The 26,919-nt window shown below is 45.6% G+C and overlaps 2 protein-coding genes across 3 annotated transcripts in view; both read left to right on the top strand.

The window, feature by feature from the left end:
• Window positions 1-16,178, top strand: part of FNBP4 (formin binding protein 4) — a 46,841-nt gene extending 30,663 nt beyond the window's left edge. Inside the window, exons 13-17 of one of the 2 annotated variants that reach the window (XM_055141654.1) lie at window positions 1,027-1,343; window positions 1,439-1,583; window positions 4,207-4,550; window positions 8,508-8,665; window positions 15,170-16,178. In XM_055141654.1, coding sequence (XP_054997629.1) covers window positions 1,027-1,343; window positions 1,439-1,583; window positions 4,207-4,550; window positions 8,508-8,665; window positions 15,170-15,260 — 1,055 coding nt within the window. In that variant the 3' untranslated portion in view covers window positions 15,261-16,178. Of the gene's footprint in view, window positions 1-1,026; window positions 1,344-1,438; window positions 1,584-4,181; window positions 4,551-8,507; window positions 8,666-15,169 lie in introns of those variants that run through there. The other variant, XM_055141655.1, reaches the window with a different exon arrangement.
• Window positions 16,179-18,212: 2,034 nt separating this feature from the next.
• Window positions 18,213-26,919, top strand: part of AGBL2 (AGBL carboxypeptidase 2) — a 49,273-nt gene continuing 40,566 nt past the window's right edge. Inside the window, exons 1-5 of the mRNA XM_055141656.1 lie at window positions 18,213-18,554; window positions 18,658-18,795; window positions 19,030-19,093; window positions 22,674-22,811; window positions 26,552-26,605. Of these exons, the coding sequence (XP_054997631.1) occupies window positions 18,760-18,795; window positions 19,030-19,093; window positions 22,674-22,811; window positions 26,552-26,605 (292 nt within the window). The 5' untranslated portion in view covers window positions 18,213-18,554; window positions 18,658-18,759. The remainder of the gene's footprint in view (window positions 18,555-18,657; window positions 18,796-19,029; window positions 19,094-22,673; window positions 22,812-26,551; window positions 26,606-26,919) is intronic.

Raw genomic sequence — 26,919 nt, 5'->3', positions numbered from 1 at the left:
GAGGGATGGGGAAGGCTACAAGTAAGTATATCATGTTTTCTCTAATCCTTAAAGCTTTGCCCAGTAGAGAAAGGGCATAATTAACTTTGACATTTGCAGAACTTGGTGAAAGTTGATCATACAGGTTTTAGCCTGTTTGGTTTTAACTTGGGGGGCCATAACGAATGGTGCTCAGGACTACTGGCTCTGCTCAGGGATCACTCCTGGTGGAGCTCAAGGTGCCCCTGCTCAAACGTGGGTCTGCCACATATAAGGCAAAGCACCTTACCTGCTATACTAGCTCTCTGGCTTCTAGCTATGACTTAACTGAGGATTGAGCCATTTCATATTCTTTGCATCTTTAAACATCCCTTTTGGTGTGCTTTAATTGTATTTACTAGAATTTGATTCTCTGATTTTCCCTTTTGCTACAGGAAAATGTTTAAAAATCACCCTCTGTTTTGTTCAGAGTGTTGCAGCAAATAAATCAATGTACATGCACAGAGAAATGAAGGGTTGATAGGACTGGGATGGTACTTTGCAAATGGATTCTTTTTTTTTTTTAATTTAGCTCATATTAGTGGAAATGAGTAGAATTTTTTTGAATGGGTACTTTTCTAGATTATCCCCAGTCACTTAACTAGGCCCAGTAAGAAACAAAAACACATGGAATCATTATTGCAAATGCAGATTTTCTTACCACTTTGCTTTTGAAATAAAAATTTACAGAGTGTTGCCTTGTAGTTATGTCTATTATTGCCAAATGACTGAATTTGTCATTCAGCTGACATGATGTGCTCCCTTCACCCATCTGTAAATGTGGACCCAGTGTACATACTAGTAAACCACAACCAGGGCAAATGCTAACCACCAGTTCATAAATTTATTTTACCATATATTTGAGCAGAGTTGTTCATTTATTAATAACATTGTTGTAGAGTAGGTGTTTGTGTGTCACATTTTGTCTCAACAATCTCTTCAACATTTTTATGAACCATAAGCCATAGAATTTTTGTCTTGTTCCCTGACTCCTGTTTGTTTTCATAGGTTCTCTTTGTAAAGAAGCCTTTTCTGGTCAAGTTTCTTCTTCATCACTCATGCCACTCACTCCATTCTGGACCCTTCTTCAGTCAAATGTGCCTGTGCTCCAGCCTCCATTACCACTGGAAATGCCACCCCCTCCACCTCCACCCCCAGAATCCCCTCCTCCCCCTCCACCACCGCCCCCTCCTCCTCCCGCAGAAGATGGGGAAATCCAGGAGGTAGAAATGGAGGATGAGGGAAGTGAGGAGCCTCCTGCCCCAGGAACAGAGGAGGATACTCCATTGAAACCTTCCACGCAAACCACAGTTGTGACCAGCCAGGTGAGGAATGCCATATGGTGTCTAGAAGAATATTTGGGAACGGGGCCATGATAACCAGGACCTCCAGCCACTGACAGGCAGTTTTAATTTTTCAGAGTTCAGTTGATACTACCATCTCCAGTTCTCCTTCCACTAAGGCAGTAAAGAGAAAAGCTACAGAAATGAGTACTGCAGTTGTTCAGAGATCAGCTACCATCGGTAGCTCTCCTGTCCTCTACAGCCAATCAGCTTTAACTGCAAGTAAGTGTCAAGACTAAAATGTGCTTTCTTTAAAGTACTTTTATCTTTGTTTCTAGAATTAAATGCTCAAATTGAAGATATGCTGAAAGCTTTTTGTAAAACCTACTTAAGTGCATTTCATTAAGATACTTTTATTTCAAAATTTTATTTTTATAAAGGTTCACAATAATTTATTACATTCAATAATCCAGCACCAATTCCACCACCATTACACCTTCCACCATTATTATTTCTAATTTACCCACTATCACCCAAGCCGGCCCCAAAAGTAGGTCATAAATAATTTATTTTTGATTGCTTGTTATTAAAAATAAACTGAAAATGATTCAAAAAAGTTTCCTTAGAGGAAAGTGTGTGAATATTGTTGTATCTCACCCTGGAGCCATTAAGCTTTACTAGCTTACAGAATTGCTAACAATGTTAAAGATTGAACCTTGTATGCTAATACATACATTTTGTTGTTGTTGTTCGAGATTAGTTAGTTGCCTTCTGCTTGACACCCTATCAAATGTGGTGTATTACTTTTGGTACATCAGTGGAGTAGAGTATGAGATGTCGCTCCAGGAATTCCTAAAATTCTAGAGTGCTACAACTGGAGGTGACTTTGGGGTTCGGAGGCATCTCTACAGCTTATTGTTCTTTTCTGAGATTTATTTGTAAGTCTTTAGATCATGGCCGTCAGTGAGCTTATATGCTACCAGAGGCAGTTCATGGGTATGACTCTTCATTAAAATATTTTTAAAAATCACCCTCAACAGGCATGTCACACTGCCAGATTGTTTTCTCTGCATTTTATGTCACTTCTCTGACTTGTGTATTAGCGCTAAGCTATTCAAAAATTATTTTTTTAATTGAGTCACCGTAAACATGTTCACGTTTTTCGAGATTCAGCTGTACAATGATCGAACACCCATCCCTCTACCAGTGCACATTTTCCACCAACAGTGTCCCCAGTATATCCACCCCCATCCCAGTCCTCTCCCTGCCTCCATGGCAGGCAATTTCCCCAATTCTCTCTGTCTACTTTTGGGCATTATGTTTTGCTCAAATTTTCACACCACCATTCAAGCCTGCTTGCCAGGGCCAGATGCTAGATCATTTATTGTCTCTTGCTCATTTTGAATATCATGGGTGCCGCAGCAGGGCGCTTCTGGAATCCTAGATTGTAGATGGTTGGGTTCCAGAAACATCTCTGTAGGGCACTGATCCATTTTGGGATTCAATTGGGTGTCTCTAGACCAGGGCTGTTTGATGTGTTAAAATGGCACCCAGAGGCACATTGTGGTTGTGACAGCCAGGCACAGGCAGGGAGCCAGAGAGGGACAGCCCAGCACCTCTGCCACAATGCAGCTTGGAGGTTTTAGTCCTGGAACCCGCATACGTGGGCCTTGCTTCTGGCAGCTCTTGGTCGCTGGGATTCCATCTGGAGTAGGCGGGGAGACTGGACCTACTTCCTCTGGGGTGCCCCGATGAAATTGGCTCAGTATGAGGCCCAGAGAGATCTCCAGTGCTGTGGTGTCTCTGGGTTTTGATCTCATTTGACATTTATGGGTCTCTGAATCAAGGCCACTAATATAATTTACAGCGTGTCGCTGGAGTTGGTTTGTGGGGGTGACTGCCAGTGCTTCTGAGGGTGTATTGGAAAGTGAGGGGAGGTAGCCCACCCCAATTCTGTGAAAGCCTGGAGATTTCAGTCACAAAACCCACACACCCGAATTTTCAGCAGATTATGTCTTGGTGCGGTCTATCCTGAGATGGTGGAGTCAGGCCAGGGGCATGGCAGCGATTTTGGATTGTGGAAGCAAGCAGCTGCTGGGGGCTCTGCTTGGGTAGGCATAGGCCAGTCTGCCCCGCTCTGATTTACCCCGGTCTCTTCTGCACGAGTCTGAGATTAACTGTGGCTTTTGATCTCTTTCGAGATTTATCTATGGGTCTCTGAAATAAGGCCATTAAATGAGCCTGTATAGCTGAGCCGGAGGTGGTTTGTGGGCATGGCTCCCACATACCTAATTTCTTGGTAAACTTGGTCCCAAGTTGTTGGGGTCCAGCACAATGGCAGTTTTTGGCTGTCAGGAAGCCTGAAGCCCGCAGGTACAGGTTGACCTGTTGGCGGCACCATATCCCCCCCAAAATTAATTTTTTAAAAATTTCTCCTTCCTTATGGGGCTGAGAGATAGTACAGTAAGCAGGACACTTGCCTTGCATGTGACCAATCTGGATTGATTCCCAGCATCCCATATGGTCTCTTGAGTGCTGCTGATGTGCTGCCCACCTTCCCTCCCCTTCCCTGTCATGACTAGCAGTTGCAGACTTAATTGTAAGATGGTACCAAAGGCCACACATCTTGTGGCATCAAGGATCCCAAACTGCATCTGGAGTTGGGTGAACTAGAAATCAAAGAGCCTTGTGCTTGGAAGGCAGGTGTTCTACCACTGATCGATCCTCAGGCCCCCAAAAATGAATGTTTTGCTAGAAGAAAAAAATGTTTTATTTCTTTTGTGGGGAAAGTGTGCGGAAATCATTTTATCCATGATCTAATCCCCAATTCCCTTTTCCTTTTTTTCCTTGTTTTTGGCTTTGTCACAATGTCTTTTATAGTTTCATGTTATGTTTTTTATGTTAGGTCACCAGACAACAGGGATTGGTCATGGGGCTGCAGGGATTGGACACCAGGCACTATCAGTTAGTCATCCAGCAGTAGGAATGGGTCATCAGACCAGAGCGATGAGCCTCCAATCAAATTACCTAGGACTGGCAGCAGCCCCAGCAATCCTGAGCTACGCCGAATGTTCTGTCCCAATTGGAGTCACTGCTTCCACTCTGCAGCCAATCCAGGCTCGAAGTGCTGTCCCTGCCACGGCAATTATTGAACCACCGCCACCTCCACCACCCCCTCCTCCACCTCCACCACCACCTACTCCTAAAGTACCACCACCTGACAAGACAAAGAAGGGAAAGAAAGATAAGGTACACTACATTCTGAAGGTTTTATTGAAAATCTCTGTTACTAACATTAATCTAGGGGTTGGAGTGATGGTACAGCAGGTATGGCGCTTGCCTTGTGTGCAGCCAGTCTGGGTTTTATCTCTGGCATCCCTTATGGTCCCTGAGCACTGCCAGTAAGTTCCTAAGTTCAAAACCAGGAGTAATCTTAAGCATCACTGGATAAAGATCAAAAGCAAATCAAAAAGGAGGGGGGGGGGAATGTGTGCATCTAAAAGTGGTTTTATCTACTTAGGTAGATATCTACTTAGTTGGGTGTAGTGCTGGGAATTGGAAAGTTAATCTGTTTTATTTGATTGGGGGCATACTCCTGAATCTCCTCAGGGGTTGTTGTTCCCAAAAGTGCTCTGGGGACCATGTGATGCCAGGAGTCTAATTGGGTTTAGCAGGCAAGTTCCTTTGCCTAGTACTAAACCCTCTGACCCCAGATCATTTCAGAGTGTATAATTGAGTACAGCCATCTCCCACAGTATCACTTCAAAAGAAATTTTGGGGTGGAGTTGCGTACTAGCTTCCTGATGCTTGCTGGTGGCCAGTCACACAGGACCACTATGCTAGGGAGCTCTGTGCTGTTTTAGTTGCATGGCTTGTACTTTTCAGTGAGGCATCCGAGGTAATGGTTGTGGTGCTCACACACTAACCATGTCTCCCCAGGCCACGTGTCCACATTTGTAACTCTAGCCCATGCTTATTTCTGTAGTCATGCCTCTCAGTGGTGTCTGTCTCTGTTTGTTGTGCTTTGCCTCATCTGCCTTGGTGTGGCTGGAAATCACTGGTGGCGCCTGGAATTGCAGACAGCACAGTGCCAGGCACAAAAGGCAGAGTTGCGAGAATTGTGCTTGCATGTGGAACCCCATTGATGTGAACTTGTGGCCATATTCTTCTCAGCAGGTGTTAAAAGCTTTTATACAAAGTTTTTCCTTTGTTTTCTAAAACTGTTTGGAGGGCGAGGGTATTGGTTAGTGACCAAATGTGCAAGTCATGAGCTACGCCCTGGTTGCAGCAATTTTCCCACCCTTTGCTGTTTCAGTGACCGAGAGTCGCTCACTGTAGTGCTTACATTAGTCTGCGTTGCTCAACAGGTGTGACACATGTTTTTTGAATTTTGTTCAGCCTGAGTTTGTGGTTCTGATGGTGCCTTTATCCTGAGGACATTAGAACTGTACATAAATATGCCAAGCATTGTCAGTGATTAAAATTAACCTGGCCTTGTGTATGCTATTAGTGTGCTCCTCTGTTTGTAATCTTCCTTGCCTATGATGTTTTTGTGGAAGGACAGGAGTGCCCTTGTTTATGAGAAACCCAGCGTTCAAGTGGTATTTACTATGTGCTTGACACTTAAAGTTCATTTATTACAGACACTGGTTACAGTTTTTTGTTGGTTTACAGACCAAACCTAGCAGTGCTCAGGACTTACTCCTGGCTCTGTGCTCGGGAAATTCCTCTTTTCTTATGCTTTACACTTCCTATATTGTTTCTTACTGTCTGCTTTTGTGTTTGGCTGCTATGGTATGTGTGTGATTTATTTTGCTTCTTTTACACTACCCTTTGTATCTACTCTCTGTATTTTCTGTCTCTTTTGGGGGATAATTGGCCATGCTAGTTCTGCACTCAGAAATCACTCCTCGCTGGCTTGGGGAACCGTATGGAATACCTGGGATAGAACCGTAGTCAGCCACCTGCAAGGCAAATGCCCTTCCCTCCAGCCCTTATTGCATATATATTTTTTTTCCTCTTTTTGAGGGGAGTGAGGGGGAGGAGGTACAGAGGCACACCCCACTCTATTCAGGGCCTGCTCCTGTTAGGTGCTTAGGGATCACTTCTGGTGGGGCTTGAGGGACTAAACACAGTGCAGAGGATCAAAGCTAGCTCATCTCCATGCAAGGCAAGTGTCCCTTCTCACTTAGAGTTTCCATAGGAATTTCTTGTAAGATGCTTAAGGAAAAAAAAAAATATTTATTTATTTATTTATTTATTTGCTGCTTTTTGGGTCACACCCGGTGGTGCACAGGGGTTACTCCTGGCTCTGCACTCAGGAATTACCCCTGGAGGTGCTCAGGGGACCATATGAGATAGCTGGGAATAGAACCAGGGTCGGCCGCATGCAAGGCAAACACCCTACCCACTGTGCTGTCATTCAGCCCCCATAAAGTAAAAATTTTTTTTGATAGTGAGGGTAGAACCCAAGTCTCCCACCTCCAAAACCTTTGTACTATCACTTTGAATTATTCTCTAGTCCCCTCAATTAGTAAAATGGTTTTGGCCCACTCCCTGTGGTACTTAAGGCTTACTCCTGGCTGGCTCTGGGTTCAAGGATTACTCTTGGTAGGGCTTGGGATTTTATGGGGTGCCAGGAAATTGAACCCGATTGGTTCCATGTAAGGCCAGTACCCTACCCGCTGTGTACACCCTACCCACTGTACCATCTCTCTAGCCCGGTATAGTGACTTTTTTGTTCATTGATGACTCTGGCCCTTGTTTAGGGAACCCAGCCCTCAAGCTTTCAGAATTGCTTTGGTATCAGAGAATTAGCTTCATTCTTGCCCTGCACCCTTCATAAACCACTGAGCCACTTTCTGGGCCCATCCTCATGTTCATGCTTTGTTTCTAAAGGTTTCTCCTCAGAAATCCTCCTAAGACTCTCATTGAGAATCCCTTAGGTATAACAAGTCTGGAGCTTTAGGTTTTGCTTCTGCTTCAAAATTCTCTCATGACCTTTGAAGGATTATATCTTGGCACAGATTTATTTATTTATCTATTTATTTATTTATTTATTTATTTATTTATTTATTTATTTATGCCGTGCCTGCTGGTGCTCAGCGCTTACTTCTGGTTTCACTCTCAGGATCACTTCTGTCAGGATTGGGACACCATATAGGGTGCTGGGGATTGAACTTGGTCAAGTGCATGCAAAACAAAGTGCCCTATATGCTGTACTGTGGCTCTGAACCCCAGGTTTTAAAAAAAAAAACATGAAATTAATTAAACCTCATGGGTATATATGATTGTCCTTGATTATTATACTTGGGAATTTTGGACTGTGGTTCAAATAACTTTGTTCTCTAGAACTGCATAATGATTTTATTGACCCATCAGATGTTCTATGTCATTAAATTATTTGTTTTTTGGGTCACACATGGCGATGCATAGGGGTTACTCCTGGCTCTGCACTCGGGAATTAATAATAATGGAGACTTCCATCACTGAATCCTGAGGGGGCTCAAAGAGAGGGGTGGTAAGAGAATTTAACAGTAAGGTGTTTGTTTGGCAAGGGAGTAAAGTATTAAGTTTATATTATACTGCACAGTACACACAGCAGAGACCTCATAGGAAGTTGTCACATCTCCCAAAGGGTTGTTGGGCAGGGAGCTTAGGTTAGACATGCTGTTGTTTATCTTAGGGTAACCTGGGGGGACTTAGCTAATGGAGAAATGGAATATAGGTATGGAAAGTCTGACAGAAAGTAATTAGTGCTCGGTGTAGAAAGCACAGGGCTTTTCTGGACATGCTGAGCTGATTGTTGCCATGAGACAAAGCTTTAATATACTGGCTAAAACATCAAGTGTTTTCTTCTTCCCGTGGGAACTAAGTTGGAGTACTTTAGCTAACAAGTGTGAAGTCCTAAGATAGTATAGTATAACATACTATACTGTATCGTTTACTATAGTGGGTATAGTGCTTGCCTTGCACAGTGGCTGGCTTGGATTCGATCTTTGGTACCACTTATGGTCCCAAAACCAAAAAGAAAAAATAAATTGATCGATCGTCATTGCTCATCCTTGCTGTTGAGCTAATGAGGTTTTAATTTCTTTTTAATTTTGGAACCACATATGCAGTGCTTCACATATGTTCATAGAATCGGCAGGTCTTGATAATCACGTAACCTATTTTATAAATTCCTCTGACTTCTTTTGTTTACAGACAAAGAAAAGCAAAACCAAAATGCCTTCTCTGGTTAAAAAGTGGCAGAGTATCCAGCGTGAGTTAGATGAAGAGGAGAACTCTAGTTCCAGTGAAGAGGACCGGGAATCAACTGCTCAGAAACGTATTGAAGAATGGAAGCAGCAGCAGCTTGTCAGGTAAAAATAGGAGGGTTGCCATAGATGGTGTGGATTATAGTTGGAGCTTTTTTCATTGAAATTTGTTGTTTGTTTTAAGCCATACCCTGCCATATTTAGGAGCTACCCCTGGCTCTGCACTCCTGGTGGTGCATGGCAGATAGTATAGGATGCCGGGGATAAAATCTCGGTTGAATGTGGAAGGCAAATGTCCTACCCACTACTCTGCTGCTCCTGCCCCTAAATTGGCATTCTTTCTCTCTCTCTCTCTCTCTCTCTCTTTTTTTTTTTTTTTTTTTTTTTTTTTTTTTTTTTTTTTTTTAGCTTTTCTGAAATAGGGCTGACTTCTTGGAGGGCCACATACAGTGATGCTTAGGGCTTTCTCATGGTGGGGTACAGCTAGAAGCTAAATTAGATCAAAGAAGAAATCAAAAGATTTCTCAAAATGAAGAAACCACTTACTTGAACCTATGGGACACAGCAAAAGCAGTACTAAGAGGAAATGTTATAGCTACTCATGGTACACAGGCTGGGGGAGGGGCGCAAAGAAAGGGCTCAAATCACCAATTCAACCATGTAGAGAAATTCAGAAAAAGGAATAGCAAATGAATTCCAAATAGAAAGTAGGAAATAATAAAAATTAGAGTGGAGAGTGAAGAGGATTGACAACCCCTAGCTAGATTTACTAACAAGAAAAGAAAGAAAATAAATAGGATCAGAGGTGACAATATAGAAATTTTGGGGGATCCACATCGGGCGGTGGCCCTGGCTCAGCGCTCAGGGGTTACTGTTGGCAGGCTTTGGGGACCACTTTGGGTGCTGCAGTTTGAAGCCAGGTTGGCTGTGTATCACACAAATGTTCTTACACACTGTACTATCACTCTGACAAATCTTAGAATGTTACTGTTAATAACTTTATGCCACTAAAATGAAAATCTAAAACAAATAGGTTTCAGAATCATATGAATTGTCACAGTTAAACCAAAAGGAAACAAAATTTCACTAGACCAATCTCGAGTGAAAAAATAATAAAAATAATGAAATAGCAATTTAGAATCTGCAAGAGGGGATGGAGTGATAGGACAACAGTTGGGGTGCTCACCTTGTATGTTAATCCAGATCTCTGGCATCCCATACAGTGCCAAGCATCACCCTGAAAGCAGAGACAGGAGTAAATTTTAAAGACTGAAGGGTATGGCACAGAGAAACAAAATTAAAATACCCCAATAATAAACCTAGATTCTGATGGATTCACTTGTGATTTCTACCAGGACTGAGTACCTATAATTTCTCAAGCTATTCAGAACAATAATTAATGCAGAAAATTCTAACAAAACCCTAGCAAGCTTGAATCCAGCCATATGTTAAAAGAATTATATACCATGGTCAAAAGGGGCTTATCCCAGGCATGCAAGGATGGTTCAGTATATGCAAATCAAGTATTACGGGTGGGAGAAACATACCTCAAGACACTAAGAAGTCCACATTCAGTATCAGTGGTGAGAGAACTGAAAGCCTTTTTTCCCCCTGATATTAGACATGAATCACTGTGCCAGCAGACATGAGCAAAGTATCAAAGGAATCCAAACTGGAAATAAACTCAGTCTTTGCAGATCATTTGTTATTATACACTGAAAGTCTTTTAAGACTCCTGGAAAATTCTTAGAAATAATACAGCGACTATTATAAAATGGCAGGTTGCAAAATTAATATGCAAGAATCACTGGTGTTCCTGTACACAAATAACTAGGAGAAAAATATTTTTTTTTTCTTTTTGGGTCACACCCGGCGATGTACAGGGGTTACTCCTGGCTCTGCACTCAGGAATTACCCCTGGCCGTGCTCAGGGGACCATATGGGATGCTGGGAATCAAACCCAGGTCGACCGCATGCAAGGCAAATGTCCTACCTGCTGTGCTATCACTCCAGCCCCAAGAAAAATAATTTTTAAAGATTGTATCTTTCATCCTTGGTGGTGGAATATGTGCACTGGTGAAGGGATGGGTGTTCGAGCATTGTATAACTGAGACTTAAATCTGAAAGCTTTGTAACTTTCCACATGGTGATTCAATTAAAAATAAAAGAATGATTGGATTTCTGTCACCTCAGGTATAAAGAAATGCACTAATGTTAAGCGTTAGAAAGGATATTTACGAGACAGCTATACTACTATATGTACTGCTAGGAAGGATATATACTAGTCAGATATACTAGTATAGCTACTGCTCTAGTAAAGAATGATTTGGGTTTCTGTCACTTCAAATATAAAGAATTGGCCTAATGTTAAACATTTCTCCTGCATATATGATTACTAGTTCAGGCAGTGCCATTCCTTTCTATAGTAAAGAATGAAACAAAATAGTTAATAACAAATATACATAAACTCATCACCCACCCACCCCCCAAAATTGTATCTTTCAAAATGATGCGCCAAAGCCTCATAAACCTCTAGGAATCCACTTAACAAGGGAGATGAAAAACAGATACAGTGAAAATTATATATCACTCCTAAGAGAAATAGAAGATAGCAGAAAATGACAGGCACCCCCTGTTCCTGTTCATAGATTGGAAGAATCAACATTGTCATATTGGCCATCCTACTTCAAGTACTACACATATTTAATGTATTAGATTTCCCAACTTCAAACTGTATTATAAATCTGTAATAAATAGCATGCTACTGAAAGAAAGAGACCTGCAGAGCAATGGAATAGATGCGAGACCTGCTGCGCTAAACCGTCAGGTTTATGAATAGGCAATATATGACAAAGGAACTTAATATATGAAATATTGAAGAAAATATCTTCAATAAATGGTATTGGGAAAATTCTGGAGCCAGATATAAAAAATAAAATTGCTGGGCCAGAGTGAGAGTACAGAACTTTAGACACTTGTTTTGAATGTGGCTAACCCAGGTTCAATTCCCAGCACCATACATGGTCCCCCATGCCCCACCTGGAGTCATCCTCGAGTGCAAAGTCAAGAGTAAACCCTGAGCACCATTGGTTGCCACCCAAAAAACCAAGACGTAAAATTAAAACCATATTTCACATCATTCACAGAAGTAAACTTGGTGAACTAAAGACCTCAAAATTAGAATTCATAAAATAACATTGAAGAAAACATCAGACCTTTCCTGCAGTTATCATTGAAAATGAGATGACCACAGTGGTAAAAACAAAAGGTACGACGTCAAATTAAAATGCTCAAATAGCAAAGAAAACTCAAGTTATAATAAAAAATGGACCCTAGTGAATGGAGGAAAATATCTGCACACAGTACATCGCATTGGATAAAGGGCTAATACCCTAGACATAAAGCAGTCATAGAACTTAAAACGTCCAGTAACCCCATACACAAATGGGGCAAGGAGATGAACAGTCCTCCTCAAGAAGACATAATTGGCCAATAGGTATATGAAAAAGTACTCATCACTTAAGAGTAGGGAAATGCAGATCAAGACAACAATGATATACTGCACCAGTGAGAGTGGCACATATGAAAAAGTCTAGAACAGGGCTGGAGCGATAGCACAGCGGGTAGGGTGTTTGCCTTGCGAGCGGCCAACCTGGGTTCGATTCCCAGCATCCCATATGGTCCCCTTAGCACCGCCAGGAGTAACTCCTGAGTGTAAAGCCAGGAGGTAACCCCTGTGCATTGCTGGGTGTGACCCAAAAAGAAAAAAAAAAAAAGAAAAAGTCTGGAACAGCCAGTGTTGACAGGGATGTGGTGAGAAGAAAGCCTCATCCACTGTTGGGGGTATTGTCCTTTAGATTCTGTGGAAAGCAATCAGGAGATCTCTCAGAAAAATGTAAGGTTAAAACTATCATATGATCCGTGATACCACTTATCCAAACCAAAACCATTCATTTGAAAGTATGTATACATGCTGATGTTAACTGCAGTGCCAAGATACAAAAAGAACCCAAATGTACAACTGTAGGTGACTGGATCAAGAAATCTTATTATACTCTATAAGACTATGCAGCTCTAAGAATAAAATTTCAAAATTTGCAGCATGGATGGAACTGGAGGATATGTTGAGTGAAGTTGGCACAAAAGGTTTGAATGATCTCTTTAATGTGGGACAGAGCAGGGTAGCAACACAAGAACTTTTCCGTACGACTGAGTTGGTGGGGCTGGGGTCATTGTGGGAAGGAGTTGGGTACACTGGTGATGGGTGTGGTATCATGTGCGTGGGATACCATTGTTAACAGTTGTAAATCACAACCTCAAGTTTTTAAAAGCTTTTTACAGAAAAGAAAAATATTTTGTGCCAGAGAATACTGCAGGTAAGATGCTTGTCTTGCAATTGGCCGAGCTGGGTTTGATCTCAGCACTACTTACTGTTCTCTGAGTCTTAACTCATATTAGTCACTGTGCAGAGTCTTGTAAGCTCTGAGCACTTCCGAGTGTGGCCAGAAGTTAGAAAAAAAAATTGATAATATCATAGAATATAAGCGTAGCAGGTCTGAAAAAATTGCTTGGCACATGGTATGTGACAGGGCTTAAGTACGCTTAAATATGGCTTGGGAATACCCCACCCCAAAGAATTTTAAACATGGAAGATCTTTGCAAAGGGCCACACCCAGTAGTACTTGGGCTTTTATAACTCAGTTATTTTTTTAATTTTTAATCTTCTTTAATTTTCTTTTATTATTTTTGCTTTTTGGGTCACACCTGGCGATGCACAGGGGTTACTCCTGGGTCATGCACTCAGGAATTGCTCCTGGCAGTGGCCGGGGTACCATGTGGGATGCTGGGACTCGAACCCGGGTTGGCCACGTGCAAGGCAAATGCCCTACCCGCTGTGCTATTGCTTCAGCACCAATATAACTCAAATTTTAAACCCCAAAATGTACAACCTAATTTTTTTTTAATTTTATTTTTTATTGAATCACTGTGAGATAGCGTTACAAAGTTTTCAGATTTGATCCATCACCAAACCCCCACATACCCCCCTCCCACTCCCCTTCTGCCTGTCTGGCAGACATTTTTCACTTTACTCTTTCCTTACTTTGATTACATTCAATTTTCAACAAGGATCTCACTATCATTATTTGGAGGTTTTCCTCCAACAGTCAGACATATTGGATGGCATCAATAGATTGTAATGCGGCCGCGCGGTTCGGAGCTGTCCCAGTCCTGCATCCCGGAATCGTGTTAGTTGCTGCTCATTGTCGCCTGGGCTCCATCTGGAGAAGGCGTACCAGCTGTACCTCCTCCATCTGGCTCCCCAGTATTGCTGGCCCTGTCTGGGGGTCCGGAGCAGTCTCCAGACGTGTTGCTTACCCGAACGCCCAGATTCTTCTCTGTACAACCTAAATTTTTATTCTTTGTTTATGTTTGGGTTTGGTCTTGAGGCCATACCTGGTGACTTACTCTGGTAGTGCTCAGCAGACAATCTACAATGCCCAAAGATTGAACCCAGGTCAAGTGCCCTCCCCCTCTATCCCCTGGTTCCTTCAATCTTAATTCTTAATTTTTCTTAATTTTAGAGGATTGCAGTGATAATATTTGGGGAATGATAGTGTTCTTACAATTTTAGTAATTTTGTCTTTAGGTTCATAAGAATATTTAGAATGGTAAAATAATTAGAATCATAAAACCTAAATGATCACTGTCAGTGTCTTTCTCCCACCCCCATCTCTTGTTTTGTGATGTCTGAGAATTAAACACAGTTGTTTGTGTTCCTGCAGCACTTTAGTTTCCATTCACACATACTTTGTTGTGGCACTGGTGATCCCAAGCCAGCAGTCATTGGGATGTGGGGTTGTGCCAGTGATTAAACAGTACTCAATATTCCTCACCTTTGTAAGGCTAGGTCTATTGCTGTTATTCTGGGAGCCCAGTTGCAAGTCTTTTAGTTTGGTTCTTAGTCATTGGGAAAACTATCTCAATTAAAGTCCTCTTAGCAGTTTGGGATTTTACTTACCAGTTTTTTTCATCATTGTTAGAATCTGTTGTGCCGTGAGAAACATGAAACTCAAACTAGTTCCAAAGGGCCCTGATATTATATTGTGGATTAAATATATCTTAAAAGACTCATAACTCTTAGAGAAAAATTAAAGGCTTTTATTTAAAATAATTGTATACTTGGACCTGATTGGTAATACAGCAAGTAGGGCACTTGCCTTGTATGCAGGTGACCTGTATTGATCCCTGGCAACTCCATGTGGCCCTCTGAGCACTGCTGGGTGTGGCACAAGGCGCCCCAGATGAGGAGATCTAAAGAGAGGTTATAGGGTCACTCCAATACTGAAGTTTGTGCTTTGAGTACTGGAGTTCCTAGGATTGGTTCTCTGCATATTGTAGGGAGCAAATACCACAAGTTGTACTACAAAAAAAAAGAGAAGAAATTGAATGTACCAATTCTTACCTGAGATTTCAAGCATTTATTTGTCAACATGAATAAAATCAGAATTTTGTTTTCATTTGGAATTTTTGCTAGGAAATGAAATGGGTTTTTGTTTGTTTTTTTGTTTTGTTTTGTTTGGTAAAAGAATCTGTATTTTGTTTTTGCAGTGGTATGGCAGAAAGAAATGCTAATTTTGAAGCCCTTCCTGAAGATTGGCGAGCACGACTAAAGAGAAGAAAAATGGCACCAAACACTTAATTTTTTTTCCCCCCTAAATTTGTTTATGTTCAGTTCAGAGTCTTAACCAGTTTTACTTGTCGTCAATAAACTATAAATGTTTTGAGGGAGAGCATATGAACTTCCTGGATAAGAGCTTATAAGTACAAATTTTCACAATCTGTGAAATGTAATTTTTGTTTTCAGATGGGTGAGGCAATGGAGTGCTTTGATCTGGCTGCCTTGATTCTCACTGGCCCATTCAGCGTGTTGTCTGCTATCTTCAGCAGCCTAGGACAGGTCACTCTAGGGTGTGACACCATGGCGAGTGAGTGACTAAGAGTGAAGGATTTTCCTGCTTTTAATAGAGGCTCTTTTAATTCCTAGTTTGGCGCTCTCTCTCATTAATTTCTCCAAAACAAGTGCAATTAAGGCAGCTCTGTATTTGACCATGCTTAACGGGTTACCGGAATCTCTTGCTGACCTCTTCTTCAGTGTGCCACCCCAGATATGCTGAGATACGGCACATTGTTCACCTTGTGCCCACCATGGGGTCACTGTCTTTGTCTCACCAGTTCTAGAACAGATAGCTCATACTTGACACACTGGGTAGCAGAGTTAACTTTTGATATAGACAACAGTAGCGGCAAGCACTCATAGCCTTGAATTTCTCCTCTTGTATGTGGCAGCAAGTGTATCGAGCCATTCTACATTTAGTGTGTCTCCATTGTTTTACCTTATCCCCAATCCACTTTCCCTTTAGTGTGAATGTATCCTCCATAAAATTCCAGTATTTAAAAAGCAGTTTACTGTTCTGTACTTTCTATTATCACAATCAGGTAAAAGTCACTTTAAACTGAAGAAAAGGCAAATTGTGTTTTAAAACTGTTTGTATTTCTCCAGTTTTTGACCATGTAAATTTGTATATATTCACTAATAAAGCTTTTTTTATACTTCTTATTGGTTATGTTTTTGCTTTTTTAAGACTTATTAGTAAATGGTTTATGTATGTAATGACTTTTTCCCCCTGCCTCCCTGTCCTTCAGTCTTCTAAGCACTGATGCAGTCTTGTCCGCAGCTGGGCAGGAGGCACACATCAGGTGCAGTGCTCGCTGACACTTGCATTCCTTTCATATTTGTAGAAGGTTGCTGTGGTGCTTCCACGTGTGCCAGAGGTGTCATTCCCCATTCATTGCCAACCATGGTATCACCCCTTTTAGTTGTGCTTGCTACAGCATATGGCAAGTGTACGGTACAGCAACATAGAGCGCTGTTCAGAGCTTACTCCTGGCTCTGCACTCAGGAATTATTGGTGGTGCTTGGGAAACAAGGGTGCAGGGGATCAAACCTGGGTCTCCTGTGAGCAGAGCAAGCGCCCACCTGCTCTCTCTCCAGCCCCATACCCTATTTTTGTATTGTAATACTCATGTCCGAGGTGTATCCAGGAATTACTATGGTGCCAGGATTCACCAGCAGAGCCCTGCTTGGTGTGTGTGGGGATTTGAATTAAAAATTGCATTTGCGGGGGCTGGAGCAATAGCACAGCAGGTAGGGCCTTTGCCTTGCACATGGCCTACCCGGGTTCGAGTCCCAGCATCCCATATGGTCCCCCCAGCACCACCAGGAGTAATTCCTGAGTGCATGAGCCAGGAGTAACCCCTGTGCATCGCCGGGTGTGACCCAAAAGGCAAAAAAAAGATTGCATTTGCAAGGCAGGAACCCAGCCACTTAGCCTGCCTGGTCCTCAGGGACCACTAGAACTTTAAAATAGTGGGGGAAGGGAGGTGGACTTGGGACTACCCAGCAGGACCAGGGGGTCTATTTGAAGTCAGGTATCTTGGTTAGGGGTCCACACCCATCCCGGGGCTTAATCCTAGCTCTACTCTCAGGGCACCTGAGAGGGCTGCGGTTATGAAGCCTGGGTCTGCCACAAGCAAAGATGGCATTAATGCAGTGCATTAAAAATCATTTTTCCAATTGGTTTTTTAAAAGAAAAAATCTAGAAGGGGCCTGTAGATAGTACAGCAGGTAGGCGCCATCCTTGGGGATGTGGCAAGGATGTTAAGACCTCCGGAACCTTAGCCACAGTCATGCTCAAGGCCCCTCAGCACACATTCGGACAAGCCTCAGGTATGAAGGTACCGGTAGAGGAACCCAGTTGTTTGGGACCCGGGGCTGAGACCTCCAGTCCTGCTCGGATCAGGACTAGGCCTCTTCCACCCAGACTTCCCTTTTTCCAGTAGCTAGGTGGTCACACCCAGGGACTGCCCCCGGCGCCGTGTAATCCCACCAATGGCCAACATCCAGAGAGTTGGCTCCTGGAATATAACCTAGATCTCCCTCTCATAGAACCTGGCAAGCTACCAAGAGTTTCCTGCCCACATGGGAGAGCCTCACAAACTCCCCTTGGTGTATTCATATGCCAAAACCAGTAACAATGATGGGTCTCATTCCCTGACCCTGAAAGAGCCTCCAATGCGGCATCATTGGGAAGGACGAGTAAACAGGCTTCTGAAATCTCAGGGCTAGGACGAATGGAGACAGTACTGAGACCGCTCCAGAAATTCGAGGATCAACCGGATGATGATGATGATGATGATGATTTTCGTGTGTGTGTGTGTGTACCAGTCCCAGCTAGTAGAATAGAAAACAAGGTCAAAGTCTAGGATGAGATCAATGGGATGATGATGATGATTTTCGTGTGTGTGTGTGTGTGTGTGTGTGTGTGTGTGTGTGTGTGTGTGTGTGTGTGTGTGCCAGTCCCAGCTGGTACAAAAGAGAACAAGGTCAAGTCTGGCAGAGAAGAATACAACCCTGGTTGTATTTTTCAGCCCTTCGATTGCCGGGAAGCTAGGCTGCAGGGTTGATTAAATAAATGGGAGAATGAACGTATACCTTTCCCGAGTTTCCCGAGGGGCCCGCCTCCCCGGAAGTGCCTGCGGGCTTCGCTCCCCACTTCCTCCGCTGCGTTGCTAGGTGACGGGGCCGCGGCCAAAACGCGCAGGCTTCTCGGCTCTGCAGACACCTTGCGGGGCGGGGCCCGGAGGCGCTCACCCCCCTCCGTCTGTTCTAGAAGTCTCTAGACCCCCCCGCCCCCCACTTCTGGACCGTCCCGAAACGCTTCCAGCCTGGGTTGCGTCTTCTGCCAGACCCCGGCCTGTCTTTCCCTTCCCGAGGAGACCACTCGGCCGGGTTCCTCCGTCCGGATTTCTTTCCCTTAACTGAGACGCCTGGGGGGCTTCTCCCTCCCGGCGGGAGAGGGAAGGATGAGGCCAGCTAGGGGCCTGGTCCCCGGGGAGGCGGAGGCTGGGAGACAGGCTCGCCCTCGATCCTCAGGTGTGTGCTCTGGGCCCCCTCGGCTGGCGGGGAGCCGGGACGGGGGGAGGGGGCGCGGCGGGGCCCGCCTGCCTGCCTCACTTTCCCCGCCGTGTGCTTCCAGTCTCTCCGCTGTAGTCCGCGGCCCTTCTGGAAGTGGGCGCGGCCGCGTGTGACCGGGGCTCGCGGCACCGACCGGTCTAGGGCTGGACCATGCGCCAGTAACATGTTCCCAGCGCTGGAAACAGAGCTAAAGCCGGAGGTCGGTACCCGCCGCGCCCCTGGACCGCCCTGGAGAACCCCAGTAAATTTACAGAATCCGCAGGTTGACTCCCCTTACACCCCCCACCCACCCACCCACCCACCTAGCCACCACCACCGCCTCCAAGATTCAATTCTAGGTCAGAATTGCCTTCCCCAAGGGTCCTCCCCGACGCCCGGGCGCCTGGCAGTGAAAGCGCGGTGAGTCCCCTGACGCACGTGCCTTGCCTTGCAGACGCTTTCTGACCCCTATGAAGACTTTATGTTCCATCACCTCCGCTACTATGGCTACTTTAAAGGTACCAGCCGCGCCTTCCCTCGCCTCTCGGGGCCCAGGATCCCCAGTGGGTTGATTAGCTGGGAGAGCCGTGCAGAGCTCAGATGCGTGGAGCTGAGACCCCATCATTCGTGAGAAGCACTTCCTTTCCCCCACCTCAGTTGGAGCGTCAGGCATAGGGCCTGGGTGTCCTTGTACCAAGACCGCCTTCCCTGAGATGGCACTGAGGTCCTCTCCTTATCTGGAAGGGCGTGCATGAGTGTCCTGGCCCAGATAACTTTAAAATTAACTCGGCCTGTTTTAAAAATTATTTGGAGGAGCTGGAGAGATAGCACAGCGGGTAGGGCGTTGCCTTGCACGCGGCTGACCCGGGTTCGATTCTCAGCATCCCATATGGTCCCCTGAGTACCGCCAGGGGTAATTCCTGAGTGCAGAGCCAGGAGTGGCCCCTGTGCATTGCCAGGTGTGACCCAAAAAAGCCAAAAAAAAAAATTATTTGGAAGGGTCGAGCATAGGAAAGCAGGGAGGAGCTTGCCTTGTGTGGTCCTCTGAGGAATGCCAGGAATAATTTCTGAGTGCAGAGCCAGGAGTAACCCCGGAGCATTGCCGGGTATGGCCCCCAAACCAATACAGAGATAAAGAATTTTTAAAAAAATTTATTTGGGAGGGGCTGGAGCGATAGCATAGCGGGTAGGGCATTTGCCTTGCACACGGCCAACCGGGGTTCGAATCCCAGCATCCCATATGGTCCCCTGAGTACCGCCAGGGGTAATTCCTGAGTGCAAAAACAGGAGTAACCCCTGTGCATCGCCGGGTGTGACCCAAAAGGCAAAAAAAAAAAATTTTATTTGGGAGAGTCTGTGTGACTGGAGATTTAGTACTAGGGGTTAAGGTACTTGCCTTGCGCACGACCAACCCCGGGTTCAAACCCCAATCCCTGAAGTCTCCTGAGCACAGACCCAGGGTACGCCCTGACATCACTGAGTGTGGCCCAATCCCTCTCTCACCCCAAGAAAACTACTTGAGTAGAGGCCATTGGAGAGAGAGTTTTACAGGAAGTAAGAAATTTCCAATAGAAGCCCTTCCAATCTATGAATAATTTACTTCAATCTTTAGTATTTCCCAATTAAGATATATAATTTTTTTTTTCTCACTGAGGATGGCACCTCAGACCAGTCTGACCAAGCTCTAGTGGCTGGGACTGACTGCCACCCAAAAGGGACAGATGCCAGTGGGCAAAGAAAACACTGTCAGAGGGTCAAAGATCAAGTCCTTCTCGAAAGTTTCTATAAACACAATCACCATGCCCACAAGGGAATATTTGGATAAAACCAGCAAGGGGTCTTCAGAGACCCACCCCGCCACTCTTGGACATTTGCCAGGCCTGGCAAAAGGCTAAGGTCAAGTTTGAGGAGAGAAACAAGATCTGCAAGAACAAACTGGTTCTTCCAGGAGCTGCAGTTTTAGATGTTTTATTTCAATCATTTGAAAAAAAGACCTTGTTCTCCGTTGAGTAGTATTCCTCTCTCTCTTTCCTCAAGATGATTTATAATTTTTTATAGAAAAAAATTTTACAGTACCAAGCATAGAACCTATTCCTTCACACATACAAGGCAGGTGCTCTTTTTTTTACCCCAGATGTCAATGTTTTTATGCTATTATAAATGATACTCTGGAGCCTTGCACACAGCTGGCCCGGGTTCTATCCCTGGTACCCCATGTGGTCCCCTAAACCTTGCCAGGAATAATCCCTGCGTGCAGAACCAGGAGTCAACCTTAAGCACCTCTGGGTGTGTCCTCCCTCCCACTCCCAAAAAATATATTCTTTGGGACTGGAGCAATAGCAGAGCAGGTAGGGCATTTGCCCTGCATATGGCCAACCCGGGTTAGATTCCCAGCATCCCATATGGTCCCCTGAGCACCACCAGGAGTAATTCCTGTGTGTAGAGCCAGGAGTAACCCCTGTGCATCGTTGAGTGTGACCCAAAAAGCAAATATATATATTCTTTTTTTTTTAAGCAAATATATATATTCTTTATGGGCTAAAGCGATAGCACAGTGGGTAGGGCGTTTGCCTTGCACGCGCCGACCCAGGTTCAATTCCCCCGCCCCTCTCGGAGAGCCCGGCAAGCTACGGAGAGTATCTCACCTGCACGGCAGAGCATATTACTGTTTTTGGCATATTTCATATGCCAAAAACAGTAACAAGTCTCACAATGGAGACGTTACTGGTGCCCGCTCCAGCAAATCGATGAGCAACAAGATGACAGTGACAGTGACAATGATTCTTTAAAAATTTTTTTTTATTTTCGAATGTTGTTTCTGGTATTTAAAAAGAAAGCACTTCCTGTGTTTTACTATGTGTTTTGCTTTTCCTGATTTTGTTTAGTCTTTCGGGCCTCCCCTGGTAGTGCTCAGAGACTGCACCCATTCCGGTCCTCACGGGCGTCCGTGGCAGTGCTCAGGGCACTCAGTGCTGCTGGAGGTCGAATGCAGAGCCCGCGTTCCAGCTGCTTCAGCTGTGTCTCTCACCCCCCGGTTTGTTTTTATTCACGTTTTCTCTTTTCATTTTGACACTGTGGATCAACTCCGGGCTTTACTAATGTTAAACTACGTGCTTTGCCACTCAGCTAGACCCCCAGGCTCCCAAACATTCTGATTATTGGTTTCATTTGCCAAATGATTATTTATGTTTCCGATTCAGCAGAGCACAAAGCTGCTTTCAGTTCCAGTCTGAGGGCTGCCTCGCTTGCCCAGGGCTCTGAAGGCTGGTCACGGGCAGGTCTTTAGGTGTTGTAAGTGCCCTTTCGTGGGGGAGGGATTTCGGGGGCTACACCCAGAGATGCTCTGGGCTTACTCCTGGCTCTGCACTCAAGGATCACTCCTGGTGGGCCCAGGGGACTGGCAGATGGAATTTGCCATATGTCCGACAAATGTTCTACTCACTGTACTACTGCTCCGGCCCCTTTCCTTTGCTTTTTCTTTTTTTGGGGGGTTTAGGGTCTATACCCACCAGTGCTTAGGGGCTCCTCCTACGTCTGTGCTCAGGGGTCTCTCACTCCTTGTGGTGTTCAATGGACATAGATTGTGCTGGGATCAACCCCGGGCCTCCTGCATGCAAAGTATGTGCTTCAGCTATTGGACTATCTCTCAGCCTAAACCCTTTTTTTTTTTGGCTTTTTGGGTCACACCTGGCGGCGATGCACAGGGGTTACTCCTGGCTCTGCACTCAGGAATTAACTCCTGGTGGTGCTCAGGGGACCATTTGGGATGCTGGGAATCGAACCCGGGTCGGCCGCGTGCAAGGCAAATGCCCTGCCTGCTGTGCTATCACTCCAGCCCCTCGGCCTAAACCCTTTTTTTTTTTTTAATAAAACGATGATGCTTTTTAGTCCCTCCTCAGTGTAAAATGCAGAATATACCTTTAATGGATGTATGTAAATTGAAAAGTGAAAGTTCTTTGGCCATTAGCTTATAAATATTATAGAGGCCAGTGGGGCGGGGGGGGGGAACAATGAAAATTGTGTCAGTCTTGGTAATTAGTTAGGTGTTGGCATTGCAAATGATAAACTTCCAGCAACTTCGATAAACTTGCTTCTTAGATCAGAAAGGCAGAATACAAAACTCTGCTAGGAATCAGCCTGTTTGGAAGAACAGTCCTCGGTCCCTCTTGAATGGTCCTCTGGGGGAAAGAGATGACCTGAGATCGTCAGACCACCGGCGGAAGGAGAAGCTTCTTTGTGAGTAACAAGTGAATGTGGCCCCAGAGCCCTTGAGCCATATCAGGAATTCAGAGGCTAATCTCACGTGGGAGAAGCCAAGGAATTCCTTTCCTTTTTCTTTTTTCCTCTTTTTAGGTTTTGAAGCCACCCCCACTGATGCTCAGGAGTTACTCCTGGCTCTGTGCTCAGGAATCATTCCTAGCAAGCTTGAGGACCGTATGGGATAGTGGGGATCGAACCAGGGTCACCTACATGGAAGAAAAACGCCCTACCCTCTGTCCTATAGCTCTGGCCCCAGAATCCAAAGAATTTCTGAGGCCCACACTCAGAAATGTTCTCTCTAGCTCTACTTTGGATTGTCAATTTCAATTCAAAATACACTACACTGTGGACGATCTTTCTACCATTTGTCAGGATTTGTTTGCCGAAAGAAGCATGCTGAGGGGCTGGAGGGGAGTTCGCTGGGGCAAGTGCACGCCTCGCATGTTGGAGCCCCAGCTTCCATCTCTGCTACCGGATGACTCCCCACCATACCTCTGGGAAGATCTCCCATGCACCACTGGGTATGGCATAAAAGCCAGAAAATCGAGTAACAGATTCAAAGGATATACTTGCCAAGGCTCTTGGCATAAGAGCACTCAAAACTGAGGCCTGAGCGATAGTACAGCGGGTACAGTGTTTGCCTTGCACGCAGCGAACCCGGGTTTGAGCCCCGGCTTTCCATATAGTCTCTCGAGCACTACAGGGAGTCATTTCGGAGCACAGAGCCAGGAATAACCCCTGAGCACTGCCAGTTGTGGCCTGAAAAGAAAATAAACTGTGTGTACATGGCAACCAAACACATAGCCATGAGTCATAGACACAGTAACAAGGGAGGGGGAGAGACAGGACTAAAGGAAATAATATAAACACATGTACAGGGCTGCAACAACCAGTGGGTAGGGCGCTTGCCTTGCACATGACTGACCCAGGTTTGATCCCTGGCAACACATACAGCCCCTGAGTCCCACTAGGAGTAAATCCTGAGTACTACTCACGAATCACGAAATCCTGTTAATCGTCGAGTTGCTCAAGCGGTCTCAGTAACCTCTACATTCGTCCTATCCCTGAGATGTTAGAAGCCTCTCTCTTCTCGGCCTTCCCAATGATGCCGCATTGGAGGCTCTTTCAGGGTCAGAGGAATGAGATTCAGCTGGTTACTGGCTTTGGCATATGGATACACCGTGGGAAGCTTTCGAGGCTGTTCCATGTGAGCAGGAAGCTCTCAGTAGCTTGCTATTTTCTCCCAGAGGGAAAGTAGGTTATAAGATATCGCTTCTGGGAGCTTGCTTTTAAGTCTCTGGATGTTGGACGTTGATGGGATTACACACACCTGGGTTCCTCTGCCAGTTACCTTCATGCTTGAGGCTTGTCCAAATGTGTGGAGAGGGGCCTCGAACATGGCTGTGGCTAGGTTCCGGTGGTCTTTGGCCGCCGGGGGCTCTGCTCGGGGCAGGGAGGGAAGCTGGAGCCCATCCCCTCCGAGGGGCCCCGGGGAAGACAGCCAGGCATGTGGGCAAGAGACTCTCTGCAGCAGTACAGAGTACTACTATCAGATCTAATCCCAAAGCCACACCAATAACAAAACAAAAACGTTAGCGTAGGAAAACATACCACTATATTTCTTTCCTATGCTATAAAACGAGCTTTAAAAGGCCTTTCCAGGGCCAGAGTAGTAGTACATGGATTGAGATGCTTGCCTTTCACGTAACTGACCCTGGTTGGATCATAGAGTTCTCTGAGCTCTTCCAGGAGTGATGCCTGAGCAGTCAGGAGCAAGCCCTGAGCACTGCTGGGTGTGGCCCAAAATTTTAAAAAAGGAAAGGCAGCATTTATGACATGTGTCAAAGGATTCAGATTCTTACAAATCTGTAAGATGACCAAATGGAAAAATGGGGCAAAGAACACAACTGTTTGGAGGAAGAACAGTAAGCTTTGAAGCTGGAGAGATAATACAGTGAGTAGGGTGCTTGCCTTGCATGCGCCCAACCCAGGTTTAATCCCCAGCATCCCATGTGGTCCCCCAAAAACTTACAGGAGTAATTTCTGAGTGCTGAGCCACGTGTGACTCCTGAGCATCACCAGTGTATCCCAAAAATTAAGACAAAAGCAAAAAAACAGTAAACTTTAGGAACGAATGTGCAGTGTCACTGACCTAATGGAAGATAAAACTAAAAATGTTCATCTAGCAGTTTTAAAATTCCAGAATGTGCCGGGCTGGAGTGATAGTACAGCGGGTAGGGCATTTGCCTTGCACGTGACCCGGGTTCGATTCCCAGCACCCCATATGGTCCCCAAGCACCGCCAGGAGTGATTCCTGAGTGCAGAACCAGGAGTCAGCCCTTAGCATTGCCGGGTGTGACCCAAAAAGCCAAAAAAAAAAAAAATCCAGAATGGGCCAAGGAGATGGTCCAGGGCTTGCTGACCGTAGATCAAGCCCCAGCACCACTTCATCCCCGTCACTGCTGGGAACTACAGTAAGCTCATAGCTGCAGTTTCCTCAAACCCTTCTCCAAAAGGCTTATAGGATTTGGGCAATGTCTTTTTTGATTATTCTGTTTTTTTTTTTCTTTTTGGGTCACACCCAGCGATGCTCAGGGGTTACTCCTGGCTTTGCACTCAGGAATTACTCCTGGCAGTGCTTGGAGTTCAATCCCCGGCATCCCATATGCCGGGGATGCGGGGATCGAACCCGGGTCGGCCACGTGCAAGGCAAACGCCCTACCCACTGTGCTATCGCTCCGGCCCTATTCTGTTTGGTTTTGTGGGGACATACATCCGCACCCAGATATTTGTACACGCACCTGCCAGGAGTTATGGTTGCAATACTAACCAGAGGTCACACTTTTAGGCTGTGGTGCTTTCGTGTGTGTGTGTGTGTGTGTGTGTGTGTGTGTGTGTGTGCGTGTGCTGCTGGGGTCAGGGATCTGTACATGCACCTGATTGAGGTGCAGCCAGAAATCACTCATGCTGTGCTGCCACTTCCTGCACCCCAACATCAAACAGTTGGGAAAAGATTCAGAGATAGGGCTGAAGTGATAGTCCAGCAGGCAGGAGTGCTCCTTGCACATGGCCAGCCCATGTTCAATCCCTGGCACCACCCATGGTCCCCTGAGCACTGACAGGAGTGATCTCTGAGTATAGAGCCCAGGAGTAACCCTTGAGCACTGCTGGTGTGGCCCAAAAACAGTTTTTTTCCCCTCCTCCTCCTCCTCCTCCTCCTCCTCCTCCTCCTCCTCCTCCTCCTCCTCCTCCTCCTCCTCCTCCTCCTCCTCCTCCTCCTCCTCCCCCCACCACCACCACCACCACCACCACACCGGATGATGCTCAGGGGTTACTCCTGGCTCTGCACTCAGGAATTAGCCCTGGCAGTGGTCGGGGGACCATATGGGATGCCTGGGAACAAACCCGGATCCAGCACGTGCAAGGCAAACCCCCCAACCCAACAATTTAGAGACAGACGGAAATAGAGAGGAGAGGCGGCTCGGAGGACTGGGGCGCATGCTCTGCCCGAGGGAGCCCCGGGTCCAAGCCCAGGACTACGTGTTCCTCCAAGTGCGGCTGGAAGTGACCCCCAAACCAGTGTGTCTGTCCTCCCCAAACACAGAAACGCAGGGGCCCAGAGTGGAGGTGGAAGGAGGAAACGGATAAGGGAGAGAGGTGCGTCGAAGGGGACGGCGAGGGTCCCGAGGACCAACCCTGCTCCTTCCTCTTCCTAGGGCCTCGATGTCTGTCTTCAACCGAGCAGCGGCGGAGAGAAGCACTGAACAGAGGTATTTCCGGTCCTTCCCCGAGCGGACACCAACCGGGACTTTGCACACCCTACAACCTGCTTCCCTGCTTCGTCCCATATGCTTTCTTCCGGAAAGCCTGCGTGTGTGTGTGTGTGTGTGTGTGTGTGTGTGTGTGTGTGTGTGTGTGTGTGTGTGTGTGTGTGTGTGTGTGTGTGTGTGTGTGTGTGTGTGTGTGTGTGTGTGTGTGTGTGTGTGTGTGTGTGTGTGTGTGTGTCCAGAGCCCTGAAAGACTATCTTCCCCCCCCCCCCGCCTTTTTTTCTCATTTTCTATTTTCCAAGCTCTAGGCCTGCTG

This window comes from Sorex araneus, chromosome 6, assembly GCF_027595985.1.
Source record: "Sorex araneus isolate mSorAra2 chromosome 6, mSorAra2.pri, whole genome shotgun sequence".
Lineage (NCBI taxonomy): Eukaryota > Metazoa > Chordata > Mammalia > Eulipotyphla > Soricidae > Sorex > Sorex araneus.
This window is presented reverse-complemented; position numbering and strand designations above follow the sequence as displayed.